Raw genomic sequence first — 14,839 nt, forward strand, 5'->3', positions numbered from 1 at the left:
GAACCCCTGCTTGGATGTAGCCCATGGTAGCTCAGTATCCAAGTGTGTACCCTAATAAAGGAAACAGAGACTATCTCTGACATGAACTCATTGGCTGTCTCTTTGACCTCTCCTCCACCTCTGAGGAAGGAGCAGCCTTGCTAGGCCACAGAAGAGGACATTGCAACCAGTCCTGATGAGACCTGATAAGCTAGGGTCAGATGGAAGGGGAGGAGGACCTCCCTATCAGTGGACTTGGAGAGGGGCATGGGAGGAGATGAGGGAGAGAGGGAGGGTGAGATTGGGAGGGAATGAGTGAGTGGGCTACAGCTGGGATACAAATTAAATCAACTATGATTAATATTCTAAAAATTGTTTTAAAAACATAAAGTAGAGAGCAACTGAAAAAAAATACTTGATATCAACCCCTGACTTCCATATGAAGATATACATGTGTGCACACACATGCACATGCACACCCACACATATAGAGAGACGCAGATATCGACCCACATGCACATATGTGCACACGCATACCACACATACCATGCATATACCCTATGCATGTGCTCCAAATATGAAACAAACAAAAACAAACCAGAAGTTTGTTTTTAATTTAATTTTTTTCTAATTCTTTTCTAAGTTTAGATTTAGAAAAAACATATCATGGCAGAAGCATGTTGAATTTCTTTAGAATTTACTTTTAACTTAGTTGTATAGTGACTGAATAGAAATTTAGCTTGGACAGATGCTTCATTTATTAAATGGTCTGGAAGGAATCAGTTTCATCACATGAATTAAGATTCAAACTCAGCTAATAAGTTACATAATAAACATGTTCACAGATTGGATGTGATTAATACCACAACATCCACTTGACCAAAACACCAAAATATCCATCCAATCAACTAATTTTAATATGTTTTTAGGAAGAATTTGGAGCAAATCCTTTTTAAAATCCTTCTGTAGACTCAGACCAGGTCTCCAGCTAGAAAGAATATTTCTTATGTTTCTACAGTTCTTTTTTTGTCAAGAAAGATGACTGATAATTTTTAAGTTCTTTATTTATTTGTAATTTTAATAATTTATATTGTAATTGTAAATTGACAAATTATAGCTTTATATATTCATGAAGTACAACCTTATAGAATGATTTATGAATACAATGTAAAATAATTAAATCAAGTGAATTAACACATCTATCACTTCATGTACTTATTTTCTATGTTAAAAACTTTAAATTTTGCCTTTTTGATAATTATGGAGTGCTTATTATTTACAATCTTCTCCTCAGGTACTATTAAACAAAGACAGTATTTTCCATTTGTGAAAGCATGAATAGAATTTGAGAACTAAACTAAGTGAAACAAGCCAGGTACAGAATGGCATTTTCTCACTTATATTTGGTATCTCAAATAATTGATCTCAAAGGAACAGATGATAGAATGGTGGCCATCCGAGGCTGTAGTGAGAGGATTGGGAGATGACTTATGGTCGAATGGTGCAAAGCTTCTATTAGATAAAAGGAATGAAGTTTCTTTTGTTTGGTTGGGATTTGAGCCAGGGTCTTCAAATTCCCATATGCTGGCATTAATAGGAATATACCACAATGCTCATCTTAAGTTTTATTAATGTTGTTATTATTATTTGAGATATTCTCACCTGATCTCATCTGAGCAGGGTATTAAAGCTGATGCTGAGACTCATACCCAAATATTGGGCAGAGTTCAGGGAATCTTATGAAAGAAAGGGAAAATAGAAAGGCCTGGAAGGGTCTAGAGCTCCACAAGGTGAACAACAAAAATTCTGGGCCTAGGAGTCTTTTCTGAGACTGATACTCTTACCAAAGACCATTCATGGAGATAATCTTGCCTGCAAGATTCATGTTTTCCCTGTTTTTAATTGCTGAGTAGTACTCCATTTTGTAAATGTACCACAATGTTTGTATCCTTTCTCAATTGAGGCACATCTGGGTTGTTTCCAGATTCTGGCTATTAAGAATAAAGCTGCTACAACCATTGGCACAGGAGACAACTTCCTGAACAGAACAGCAACATCTCAGGCTCTAATATCAACAATCAATAAATGGGACCTCATGAAACTGAAAAGCTTCTATAAAGCGAAGGACACTGTCATGAGAACAAAACGACAGCTTACAGATTGGAAAAGGATCTTCACCAACCATATATCTGACAGAGGGTTAATATCCAGAATATATAAAAACTCAAGAAGTTAAACAGCAACAAATCTAGAAATCCAACTTAAAAAAATGGGGTACAGAGCTAAACAGAGAATTCTCAATAGGGGAAAAGCAAATGGCAGAAAAACACTTAAAGAAATGTTCTACATCTTTACTCCTCAGGGAAATGCAAATCAAAATATCCCTGAGATTTCATCTTACCCCCATCAGAATGGCTGAGATCAAAAACTCAAGTGACAACACATGCTGGAGAGGTTATGGAGAAAGGGGAACCCTCCTCCATTGCTGGTGGGAATGTAAACTTGTACAACCACTTTGGAAATCAATGTGGCTCTTTCTCAGAAAATTAGGAATAGTGCTTCCTCAAGATCCAGCTGTACCACTCCTAGGCATATAGCCAAAACATGCTCAAGTATACAACAAGGATATTTGCTCAACCATGTTTGTTCCATATTCTTACCAGGAACTGAGTCTTGTCAATGTCTTCAACATTAGTCATTGTAGCAAGCTGATAGTAGTATCTCACTGTGGTTTTTATTGGCATTCTTTTACTGAAAATGGTAAATATCTTTGAATATATACATTTTTATGAAATGTTTGCTTGAATATTCTTGCTACTTTTAAAATGTAATATATATATTACAATCTTTTTTCCTTTTATGTGAACCTGAATATTTTCTTCCAGTATGTAGTTAATGTTTCATTTTTATTTAGAGTATGTTTCTGATTTTTCCTTCAATTGTTTTTTTTTTTGTTTGTTTGTTTGTTCGTTTTTGGTTTTGTTGTTTTATGTAAGATTAAAGTCACCATGTGGTCTCAAGCTCATTATACTGTTAAGGCTGGACTTAAACTCCTATTTTGTTGTAGACATTTTATTAGTTTTGATTTTATATTTAGTTAAATGTATACTAAAAGTTTAGTAATTTCAGTCCCTACTTGGTAGAAAATAACTGTCTCAGCTTTTAGAAATTTGACTTTGTGAATAGTATATTTGATATTGTTGCTTTTCTATTTCTCTTGGAGTTAACTGGACTCTATTCTTAACCCTAATTTAATATAGGAAAGTTGTTTCCAAATAGATAAGTCTTTCTTGTTTTCGTCTTTCTCTATGTTCTATTTGCACATTGTTTTGTATTGATGATTTGTTCAAAAGGCAGCCTATGAATACCAGAATAAATTCTTTGTCTTTTATATTCCTTTATGATGAAATTTTATTTTCTTTACTGTTCCTTATACTCTGTTTTCTTTTTAGCTTTATTGTTTATCAGATCTATACAGGCTTGAGTTTACATGGAGTTATTTTATTGTTTGATGTTTTTTTCCTTTAGAACGAAGAAGTCAGATTCATTGAAAATGAGCTAGAACTTCAAAAGCAAAAGTACTTTAAGCTCCAGACTTTTGTTAGAAACTTGATTATGGCTATGAAAGCTGATGATAAGGAACAACAGCAGGTAAGTTCCATGAGAGACCAGTAAGGCACAATGTGTCAAGTTGAAAAATGACATGTCATATTTGGATTCTTCATATCTCTTTATTTGCAGTCTTCATTCTGATTTGGAATTTCATGGAGCATATGGTTACTTTATTATTTTTTAATCATATCTTTTTTAAAGAATAGGTGTTCAGATTTTTAGTGTGTGTGCTACCAGAGTGCAAAGTCAAAATAGCTGAATAGAATTTTTCTCAGTTTCAGGATAGACTTTAAGTAGAGAAAAACAATTTTTAAAATTAATTTTCAAGAGATTGCTCAATTTTTTTGTAGAGATGGATCTATATTAACCACTAACTAGAGAGAGTATTGAGAACTTTTTCTCAATGAAAGAAGTGGGTATTTATTTATCCACTGACAGCTGCTAGAACTCACAAATGTTTGGACATAGTCTGTTCTATACGATGTTGTTCCTCACTAAGAAAGTGTGAAAATACTTCGGAAAATTCTTTGTGACCATAGTGCATTGCATTTAGCAATGTAAATAAAAATGTTTAAGTCCTCCCACCAAAAATGAAATGCCTTTTGTTTTTTTGTTGTGGATATTTATTTATAAATCCCTTCCAAATTGCTTTTGACTCTCAGGTTTTTTTTTTGTGCCAATAATTAATATAATATAATATAATATAATATAATATAATATAATATAATAAATTTATTTAAGTCTAATTATACAACACTAGATGATGTGATATTTGCTGATGAGTTATTTATCACCATGCAGTTTCTTTTCAGAAAAGTTATGTGTGAGTAGTATGAGATACAGGTAACTATATTTTACTAAATAGTCTTAGAAGGTTTATTCAGAAAAAAAAAATGTTAAGAGTAAAAGCACAAAGGTCTTATACCCATGAAAATATAGCCTCCAAGGAAAAGAGGAAATGTCTAAACATTCCATAATTCTCCTTTCTTTCAAAGAAATGGGTCTTTGTGTATTTAATTGATATATTGACTTCAAAAATTGAACTAGAAGAATCCTCACATAGGACTAAAGCCAAAATGGATATTATTTGTCCAGATTAATGGATTTTACTCTTTCAAATCTGATCGTATCTAGAGATCATAATACAGATGCATTTAGTTGGCTGGACTAGTGTTATTTAAGAGTATTGCTTTATTTTACAATAATATATACACTTCATGGCATATTGAAATTTTGTTTATAAGACAGTCATGGTAGCTTATACCATCACTCCAACACTAGGGAAGCTCACATAGTAAAACTGCTATGAGTTCTAGAGTTCAGTCTCGGTCATAAACTAAGAACTTACCTTAAAACAAACAAAAGAAGCAAAGCTCAGCAAAATTAAAATGTTTGTTTTTAAGAACCTAAAATACAGATTTTAAATGAATAATGAATAAGAATGATAGCATTGAATACATCACAGTAGTAGTATCATAGATTTTCTGTGTATCTATCTATCTATCTATCTATCTATCTATCTATCTATCTATCTATCTATCTCTTTATTATTTGTTACAATTTATTCACTTTGTATACTGGCTGGAGTTCCCTCCCTCATCTCCTCCTAGTTCCACCCTCCCTCTTCTCCCCCTATTACCCACCCCTAGTCCACAAATAGGGGAGGTCCTGATCCTAGCCTATCAAGTCTCATCGGGACTGGCTGCATTGTCTTCCTCTGTGGCCTGGCAAAGCTGCACATTCCAGGTGGCGGTGATCAGAGAGCCTGCTACTGAGCTCATGCCAGAGACAGACCCTGATTCCCTTACTAGGGAAGCCACATAGGAGACTGAGTCTATGGGTTATATGTTAGCAGCGTTTGTAGGTCCTCTTCATGCATGGTCCTTAGGATAAGCGTCCTAGGGCCCCTTAGGCTTAGATTTTTTTGGTTCTGTTGGCGTTTTTGTAGCATTCCTGTCCCCTCCTGGTCTTTGTATCTCCCCTTTCTTTCAAAAGATTCCCTGCACTCTGCCAAAAGTTTCACTGTGAGTCTTAGCATCTGCTTCAATACACTTATGAGGAGAGTCTTTCAGAGGCCCTCTGTGATAGTTTCTTGTCCTATTCCCTGTTGTCTCCCTATGCCAAAGTCTATCCTGTTTGCCCTATCTGAATGAGGATTTTTGGAACTGGAAAAGATCATCCTGAGTGAGATAACCCAGAAGAAGAAAGACACACATGGTATATACTTATAAGTGGATATTTGACATATAATATAGGATAAACACACTAAAAGCTGTAATCCTAAAGAAGCTAAACAAGAAGGAGGACCCTAAGGCAGATGCTCAATCCTCATTCAGTATCATAGATTTTAAATAACTATAGAACACCCAGTCCCCATCCTCACACACACACGCACACAAACACACACTCCACACACACACAGGCTTCAACTTTAGACTAATAGAATGTATTTCTTGTCTGAAAAAAAATCTTGCATCAACCTTGAATTCTGTTTCAGAACCACTTAACCTGTAATTGTTCTTATCTCTTGAACTCTGAGAATGGCTCATAGACTTAATTTCTACTTTTAACTTCAGCTTTGCTTTGGTTCCTCCCCAAAGATTACTAAGAAAAGTAGCTAACATACCTTTTGCTTTTCCTTTTCTAGTTTTCTTGGATAAAAGGCTACTGAAGTAAGATATAAACAAAATGTGGGCTGAAATAGAAAATGGTACAAAAATTATACTAAATGCCACAGCCTATAGTTTCAGCAGCCTGAATAAAAACTATGATTTTGTTGTTGTTGTTGTTGAGATTGGGTATAGTGCAATTCAAAATATATTCTCCCAGCATAAAAGACCCTGGGTATTACAGGTGGTGACACACACCTGTAATCATATGGAAACGTGAGGAAGGAGTCATGTGTATAGCGTCTAAAACAGAAAATGAATTAATTATAAATATAATTACATATATAATGCTAGCAGTCATAAACAAAATAATTCGCATTGTATCTTGAACTAATGATGTTTAAAACTTGAAATAGTCAGAATTTTATTTCTAGAAATACATTTTATTCTATCTAGTAAAATAAAACTATTTTCCAATACTTATTTCATATATATATATAGTGTTTCTTGCATTAATCCTTATTTGGATAACTAGAATGAGATAAGTGATTTATGGAAAATTTTGCTTCTATAAAGAAGTTCAGGGTTTTAAAAATATATATGGTTCTTTCCAACTGAAACATTAGATTGCTAAAGGTTGTCTTTTTTAAATCAATAATAGCCATTTTAACACCCAGACAATGTTGCCAACATTGCTCTAAGTCATTACTTATGGTCTTTCTTCCTCTGATAATTCACTGTGTGATCCTAGCCAGATCGATTGCCTTTCTTAAACTTCAATTTCTCTACTCTGCAAGGAGGATAAGAATGATTACCAATTTCACATTCACATCTTAGAGCCTAGAATAAGTATTTCAGACACTGAGCATGTATTTGGGGAAAGTGTTAATGATCTCTTGGGGAAAATGACACTTGGTCAGACCTTGAAAATAGTTGTTACTAATGAAAACTATATAACAAAAAAATATTGAGGCTGTAGATGTGAGTCATTGTCAGAGTGTTTTTCTCAGAGTAAATGAGACCCTGGGTTCAATCTACAACGCTGGATAGGAGAATAGAAGAAATTTAATTGTGCCTACTTATATCTTTGTTAAAAGGGCATCTCCAGTCATTGCCAAAGAGTTGTTTAATGTCCCAATATTGCATCCAGTAAGCTATTGAAAGAATTTTGAGGTGAAATCCATGCATCAGTAATGCTGTGAACTACCTCATACACTGAACATTTTAAATTCTATTCTCATTGTAGTCAGTCAACTACATATAATTCAATGAAAAGGAAATGATAATGCTTTTCTAGTCTGCAGGTCACTCCACTAGAATTTAAAATGTCATGAAATTTTCTAATCCACTTGGCTTTCCAATATGCAGAGCTCATATTCAATGAGTGACAATTTGGACCCCTTTCTATCCTTAACATGATATATGTAAAACAGCAAGGTGAAATGAACCCAGTGATGTGTTACTCACATTCTGAACAGCCAGTATTAGCAAAGGCCCCATTGTAACTGCACTGGATCAGCAGTAGCTCAGTGTTCTAGAAGAAAATGGTGTGCCTTATATTACTGCAACCTAGTACCTCAGGAAGCATGTGGTATTTACTTTCACGTGCAAGTTCACTTAGTTCCAACAAGACATCCATGGGTAATTTAGTGGTACAAAATAAATAAGAACTTTCTCCACATATGAGTTTTTCATTACCTAGTCTGACAAAAAGTAGAATGTTATTTTTGTTGTGTACTACAAGGCAAAAATTATAAGATGTGTAACTGTCACTGTTTTATTTTGACAGTATATTTCATATGTTCCCCCAGGAGACCCCATCTTTCTTGTTTACTAATCTCACAAAACCAATAGCACAAACAATTCTGTTGAAATTTTTCCCATAGACTATGTTATTTTAGGTCCAATTTATTATGGCTAAGTGAGCACTAGCACTGTCATCCACGTAAAACTTGATGATTTATTTCTCCAGTATAGATTCCTGTTCTACAAATACAGATGAAATAATTAGTATATGGTCAAGCTTAGCTTATAGATGTTCTCATATCCTAATTATTCCAGCAAAGAAATGAGCAGATCTACCATTCCCAGAGCCATAATCCCATACTGAACTGGTCTTAGTGCACATTTAGCCACCTGTATGGACACAGTCTAAGGAAAAGAAACAAACAGAAACTCCATGTGGTCTTTCAAATTGTTAAACTTTTATCTAAAGTAAAATAGAAGAATCTCTCCCCTAACTGATAAATTTATTCATTTAACATAACAAAATAGGTCTTTGTTGAAATGTGGATTTCCTTAAAGGGTAATGTAGCTAACCATGAATATTTTCATTAAGGAATACACTTTTAAAGCCCGTTAGCAGTGAGCAGTGAACACATAAAATTATTATGAAAAACACTTGCCTCAACCATTTAAAAGCCCTTGATTAAAAGTTCTTGGTTTGAAATAGTTGTTCATGTCTACAACCATGCCACCCTGAAATTGATGGTCTCATCAGAATAACTGCTCATTTCTCTCTTGATTTTCCCTTTGTTTAATATTCTACTCCACCCATTCCACATACTTGGAGCCTATATTTTGTTCTTTCCTAATATTATGTGAAGAAATACTCTTTCAGGTAAGAAATGGATTGTATCAGATACTTAGAGATTTTAGTGTAATTATCCTATATTTTATGGGTATTGGTCTATGTTATATTGCTGGTATCCACATGTAAGTGAAATATTTTTCCTTAAATCCATAATAGTAATTAGAACAAATGAACTACAGCTATTAACCAAAAAGTTGTAAGAAAAACATCTGTCTATATACTAATTCAACACAATTGATTTTTTTCTTCTGACACAGGCACTGCTGTCAGATTTACCTCCTGAATTAGAAGAGATGGATTTCAGTCATGCCTCACCGGATCCGGATGATGCTTCATTCAGTGTTTCTTCTTATTCAGAGAAAAATGCCTCAGATAGTTTGTGATTGGGGATGGGGGATATGATGTAGTCTGTTGGTTGTCTAAAAGGTATACATTTCAAGATAACTGTATTTTGTTTCCACAATAGTCTTCAACTGGAAAACTCATTGTTAAAAACAGACATATGCTGTGAAGGAATGACAAGACATAATGGCTCCAAAAAAAAAAAAAAAAAAAAGCACGGAAAAATACTTTAAATGTTTTTTTAAACTTATATATAATCCTAGAAAAAATATATTTAATTTTGATCAACTCAGCTATGAAATCTATTATATCTTATTTCTGAAAGATTTTTGCTTATTCTTTTAAAAGAATCTTAGTAATATTAACCAGAGACATAAAAATAAGCATATTTCAACATTACTTAGTTGATCAAGCTTGATTAGTCTTATTTTTATAGCCATTACATCTTTCTTCCTCTTTCGTTTTCTTATACTTCTTGTACATTTTTACTCAGGAAATCAGGCTAAAGTTAAAAACAAACCTAAACATATATTTAAGCTGAATGAATCCCTGGGATTTATTTTTCAGCTCCTATGAGAATTTTATCTCAGATAATGATTGAAAATTGAAATGATTACTAGGATGTAATTGTAAGTTATTGGTATCCTTCTGTCTAAGCTTATCACTGGGGAGACTAGAAAATCTTCTGGAAAGTCAATTCACCAATAAAAATTCAAAACATTGAAGTATACAAAAACAGTACTTTATAAAAGATAGTTATAATTTCAGTTCTTATATACTATGAGTGACCATTATTGAGTCACATTCTGCTATATAGTAAAATTACATAATTGAGTTGGACAAAATATTGCACAAGTACTTCAAGTTTACCAACATTTTCATATTTTTCACGTCTTAAATTTTGTGAAACAAGAAATCAAAGTATGCCACTGATATTTGGATTTTCTAAAATTCTAATCATACAACTTTGCCACAAATTTACCTCATTTCCATGTGAAGCCTGCACAGAGCCATCCACCAACAATAATATCACGCAGAGTTATACTACTTTGAGCTATACAACTTTGGTTATAAGCCCTCTGAATTTCCTGGATGCTATTCTATGAATACACACCTTAAATGGACATGGTACCCAGTTGTTACCATTTTGAGGTACCAGATGGCAGCACACTATAGACATGTCTTTGCAGGTCTTCTCTTCTGGAATACCAGATGGTATTACTAAGATTCGTAGATGGGAAAATACTAGTTCCTCCATAAGCTCACAATATCATATATTTGTGAGTAGGTTGTTTGGAGCTATATTACATGATTACATTATAATGTAATCCTGAAAGATGCATGAAGCAGCTAGAAAACTGTTTTTTTTAGTTGTCAAGTTTCAAATATTTTTAAGTTTTTTAACTGCAGCTATTCTGATCTCAGAATTCACTGATACCAATTTATGAATGTAGAAAGGCAGTCACAAATACCTTTAACTTAGAATTGTCCCTTCTCCTCGATACGTACAAGTAAAGTTCATTGATGATCATTCAGTTTATCAACTGTTTAATTTTTATACTGCTGCCTCACGACTTCTATGGCATCGTTGTCAGCAGAAATATTTCAGTAGTCAGCTACATGCCCTTTAGCTAAGAGTCATGTGGTTCTTTGCAAACAACCTTTGGTATTCCTTACTAACAAATCAAATTCCATTCAGGGAAAAGACCATTGAGCAACAGAATCTCAAACATTCAGATTAAGTTTTTCAGTCATATAAATTTCTCCATGAAAAAAAAGAATTCCAAATATGCACAACAAAATTTTTATGATATAGAGGATTAACACAAATTCTCTTGTAGCCCAGGTTGGCCTTTAATTTCCAGTGTATCTGAGGATGATCTTGATCCCTGCTGCTCCTGCCTTTGTTTCCCAAATGCGGGGATGACATAAGTGCTCCACCATACCTATCGACCTTTTCTTTTAGTATGAGCAAACTTCTAGTCTCGAGTCTCTTGTAGAGAGTTTAGTATCATTGAGTTCCTGTGTAAACGTAAACTGCTTCAGTTTAAGACTCTCCATAGTTGGTTTTCACTGCAGAGTAAGTGTTTTAACACTCAGAATTTTTTATCACACTTTAGAAATTTGTCATTAAATAAAAGTATCATGGAGCTCTTTCTATAGGAAACATGCTGTGCCAGACAGTGGATTTCTTAACAATTTACAGACTATGAAAATAATTATTTCAGCTGGGTATTATGGCACACACTGATAACTCCAGCACTGGGTAGACTGAAGAAAATTGGACTTGGGAAAATTTCAAAACAAAAAGAAATGTTTTCTGTAACCTTTTCATGTCTATTAATAAAAGTTTCACAACTAGCAGTTGTAATTGATTTAAGGATTCTAATAGACATGATTCTGAAAAAAATCTTACATCTGTAATTTTGGGAGGACACATAAACTGTTCCCTTATTTCTATGTAAAGTTTCATTAAAATAGAAGCTATATGTCCTAACAGTCTGCTTTGGACTACTTTTATCCTGGCATTTTCTTCCAGCCACAGAATTATATCTTTTATGAGCATAGGAATTAAAATATTTAAAAATATTAAATGAGGATGTTCTATTGCCAGACCCAAAGGAAATAACTGTATAAATGCAAAAACATCATCTTAGCAGATTGAAAATATAGCAATAACCTTGAAGTCAACATCAAGTATTTTAAAATGATTATAAAACTACTGGGACACTAGCTTAGCACTTACACAAGGCCCCAGGTTTAATCCCAATTATTTCAGGAGGAAAAACAGGATACTACTATAATGGAAACATATTTTCACACATATGTAGTAGATTTGTTTTGAGATATTTTTTTAAACAAGAGCGATGACAGCTTCTGACTGCTTTCATGAAAATATTTGTGGCCGATAGTGAAAATCAACTAACTAATATTTCTTTCTTTAAGGCTTTGACAACATTAAAACATATTACACTATCAGAAGTATTACTAGAGAAGCAGAAGTAAATAGGGAATTTTTTTTTCTTAACTACATTTAGATGTTTACTTTAATTTAGGATACGAAGCAATTTTTAAACATATAATGTTTAGCATATAATGTTTATCTGAGAACACTTTATCCTCTAAAATGTGAGTTAAAAACAAAACCCTGAAACCACAATAACAACAAAAAGAAGGCACCTTCCTCATTCAGCCAAGCTAAAATTGGTTACAAGATAATGAGAATTGCAGTTGTCCTGGCAGGGAAAAGAGTTGCTGTGGAAAATTAACACATGCAAAGGAAATGTTAAAGGAAAATTGGCCTGTTTAAGGAGCGTGGAGATGTTTTTGTTGTAAGGTCAGCTATCAACAGAACTTTTACATTGCAACTGTAATCAGTGATAGAAAGATTTGTTTCTATTGGAGAAAAAAGGCCCTGGCCCAGTCACATCCTGTGTTCAGTGTACTGTTAATATCGAGACCTCAAAAGGTGTGGAAGAGCTAATTTCTGCAAAGGCAAACACCTTCTTTTTGGGCCCTTATATTAGTCAGTCTTAGCAGTTTGTAAGAGAAAAGTTAAGGGTGAATATGAACAAACAATGGATGATAAAAGTGTCTTTGTTTCCCTTTTGTGGAGGAGTATTCAACACCACTTCTTAGTCTGATTGTTTATACTTAAATTTGAAAGAAATCCTGAAAACTTTAACTGCTACCTTTTATCCATGTGGTAGTAATGAAATACCAGGAATGTTGTGTCCTTTTAGAATATTTAAATACCCCCAATTTAAAAAAAAAGGTTTTGTTTTTTGAAGTGTCACCAGTGCCACCATATCTAAATGGTGGCTAGATTTCTTTTTGAAGTTGTGTTAACCTTGGCAGACAGCACTGTGCTATGCCCTTCACCAACCTATGCTTTGTAATGCTCTAATGAAATAGCCTACTAACTTGTGAACCTACAGTTGACATAAACAAGCCTTTATTAACAACAGATTTGCCAAGGGTCTGGAGAAGAAAGGGATATTTTCATGCTAATATAATTATTATTGTTCCATTAAACTGTATACTGGGTATTTTATTTTGCATTAACTTACTAAGTGATCCCTTTTAGCAATCCTGCATCCCATTTTACTAGCACTACCTCTGAAGCATATTATCTCTTTAAAACCATATCAGATTGTAATGTGAATTTTTGTAGAGTTTTTATTTAAACTTTTATAGAGGCAATAAATGATTTCCAACTAACAGACCTCTCTTTTAAAGTTCATTTTTCTTTGTGTTGTGTTTTTCCTCTTAAAAGTAAATTATCTCTTGCCTCAAATAAGGTTCTGATAAGAATAATAATAATAAGGTTTTGGAGATTGAAAGAAGAGAGAACATAGAATGTTCAAGTGAAAATTTTGTTGCTGTTTTAAGCTCACATGTATATCATTCTAATGAGCTTTACTTAAGAAGCACAAAGCCAAAAATGTCCGAATCAATGAGATGACATGAATATTCTGTAACAGGCAAGAGGTTTGTCCCCAGTAGCATATTTCATCAAATATGCTGCTATAGTATAAACATCAAACAAAAACTGGTTGTTTTATGAGATTTTGTTAAGTACTGACATGGCATCTAACTTTTCTTGTCTCCCTTCAACACTAATTTGGCATGCTTTTAATTTGGGTGAAATATGCCTATGACTCCTTTGTCAATGCCTGATACTGATTAAAACTCTTTGTGTTACCTAACTAGTGGAGAAGGGGAAAAGGAGGGCAAAGTGTGAGTTTGAAGAAGCATATAAACAGCTTTACTTCCCAGCTGATAAATTTTCAAAACTGTTGCAAGAAGAAATATTACATACACAAATTCAAATGATTTGGACCCTTCTAAAATCTGCAAAATAATTGAATTAAGATGATGAAGTCTTTTTTTTTCGTAGAATCAAAAGAAAATCATTATACATCTCATTTAATTAAATTTTTATGTTTTACATTAATTATATTTTATTCGCTTTGTATCCCAGCTGTAGCCCCTCCCTCCCAATCCCTTCCCAATCCCACCCTCCTTCCACTTCTCCTCCTATGCCCCTCCCCTAGTACACTGATAGAGTCCTCCTCCGATTCCCTCTGACCCTAGCTTATCAGTTCTCATCAAGACTGGCTGCATTGTTTTCCTCTGTGGCCTGGCAAGGCTGCTCCTCCCTCAGGGGGAGGTAATCAAAGATCCAACCACTGAGTTCATGTCAGAGAAAGTCCCTGTTCCCCTAAAGGACCCACTTGGATACTGAGCTGACAAATTTATGGCTTTATAGATTCATAAGACTAAGTGATATTTTTAATATTGTTGTTAGTACTTTTATGAAATTAGACTTTTGTTTCAACCAAAATTAATCAAAAGAGATGGAGAGGGTCACTTCATTCTCATCAAAGGAAAAATCTACCGCGAGAACATAACAATCCTGAACATCTATGCCCCCAAATACAAAGGTTCCAGCATACACAAAAGAAACATTATTAAAGCTTAAATCACACATTGATCCCAACACATTAATAGTGGGAAACTTCAACACCCCACTCTCAACAAAAGACAGATAGAATAGAAGCTAAACAGAGAAATAATGACACAGAAGTCCTAAATCAAATCAACCTAATAGATGACTACAGAATCTTTCACTCAAACACAATAGAGTAAATCTTCTCGGCACATCATGGAACTTTTTCCAAAATTGACCATGTAGTTGGGC

At 33.8% G+C, this 14,839-nt stretch overlaps 1 protein-coding gene across 2 annotated transcripts in view; it reads left to right on the forward strand.

The window, feature by feature from the left end:
* Hdx (highly divergent homeobox) overlaps nt 1–13,379 on the forward strand; it is a 170,565-nt gene extending 157,186 nt beyond the window's left edge. For both annotated transcript variants that reach the window (XM_060374777.1, XM_060374776.1), the window contains 2 exons: nt 3,508–3,630; nt 9,051–13,379. In XM_060374777.1, the coding sequence (XP_060230760.1) occupies nt 3,508–3,630; nt 9,051–9,176 (249 nt within the window). In that variant the 3' untranslated portion in view covers nt 9,177–13,379. The remainder of the gene's footprint in view (nt 1–3,507; nt 3,631–9,050) is intronic.
* The last annotated feature ends 1,460 nt before the right edge of the window (nt 13,380–14,839 follow it).

Source organism: Meriones unguiculatus, chromosome X (assembly GCF_030254825.1).
Source record: "Meriones unguiculatus strain TT.TT164.6M chromosome X, Bangor_MerUng_6.1, whole genome shotgun sequence".
Taxonomy (NCBI): Eukaryota; Metazoa; Chordata; class Mammalia; order Rodentia; family Muridae; genus Meriones; species Meriones unguiculatus.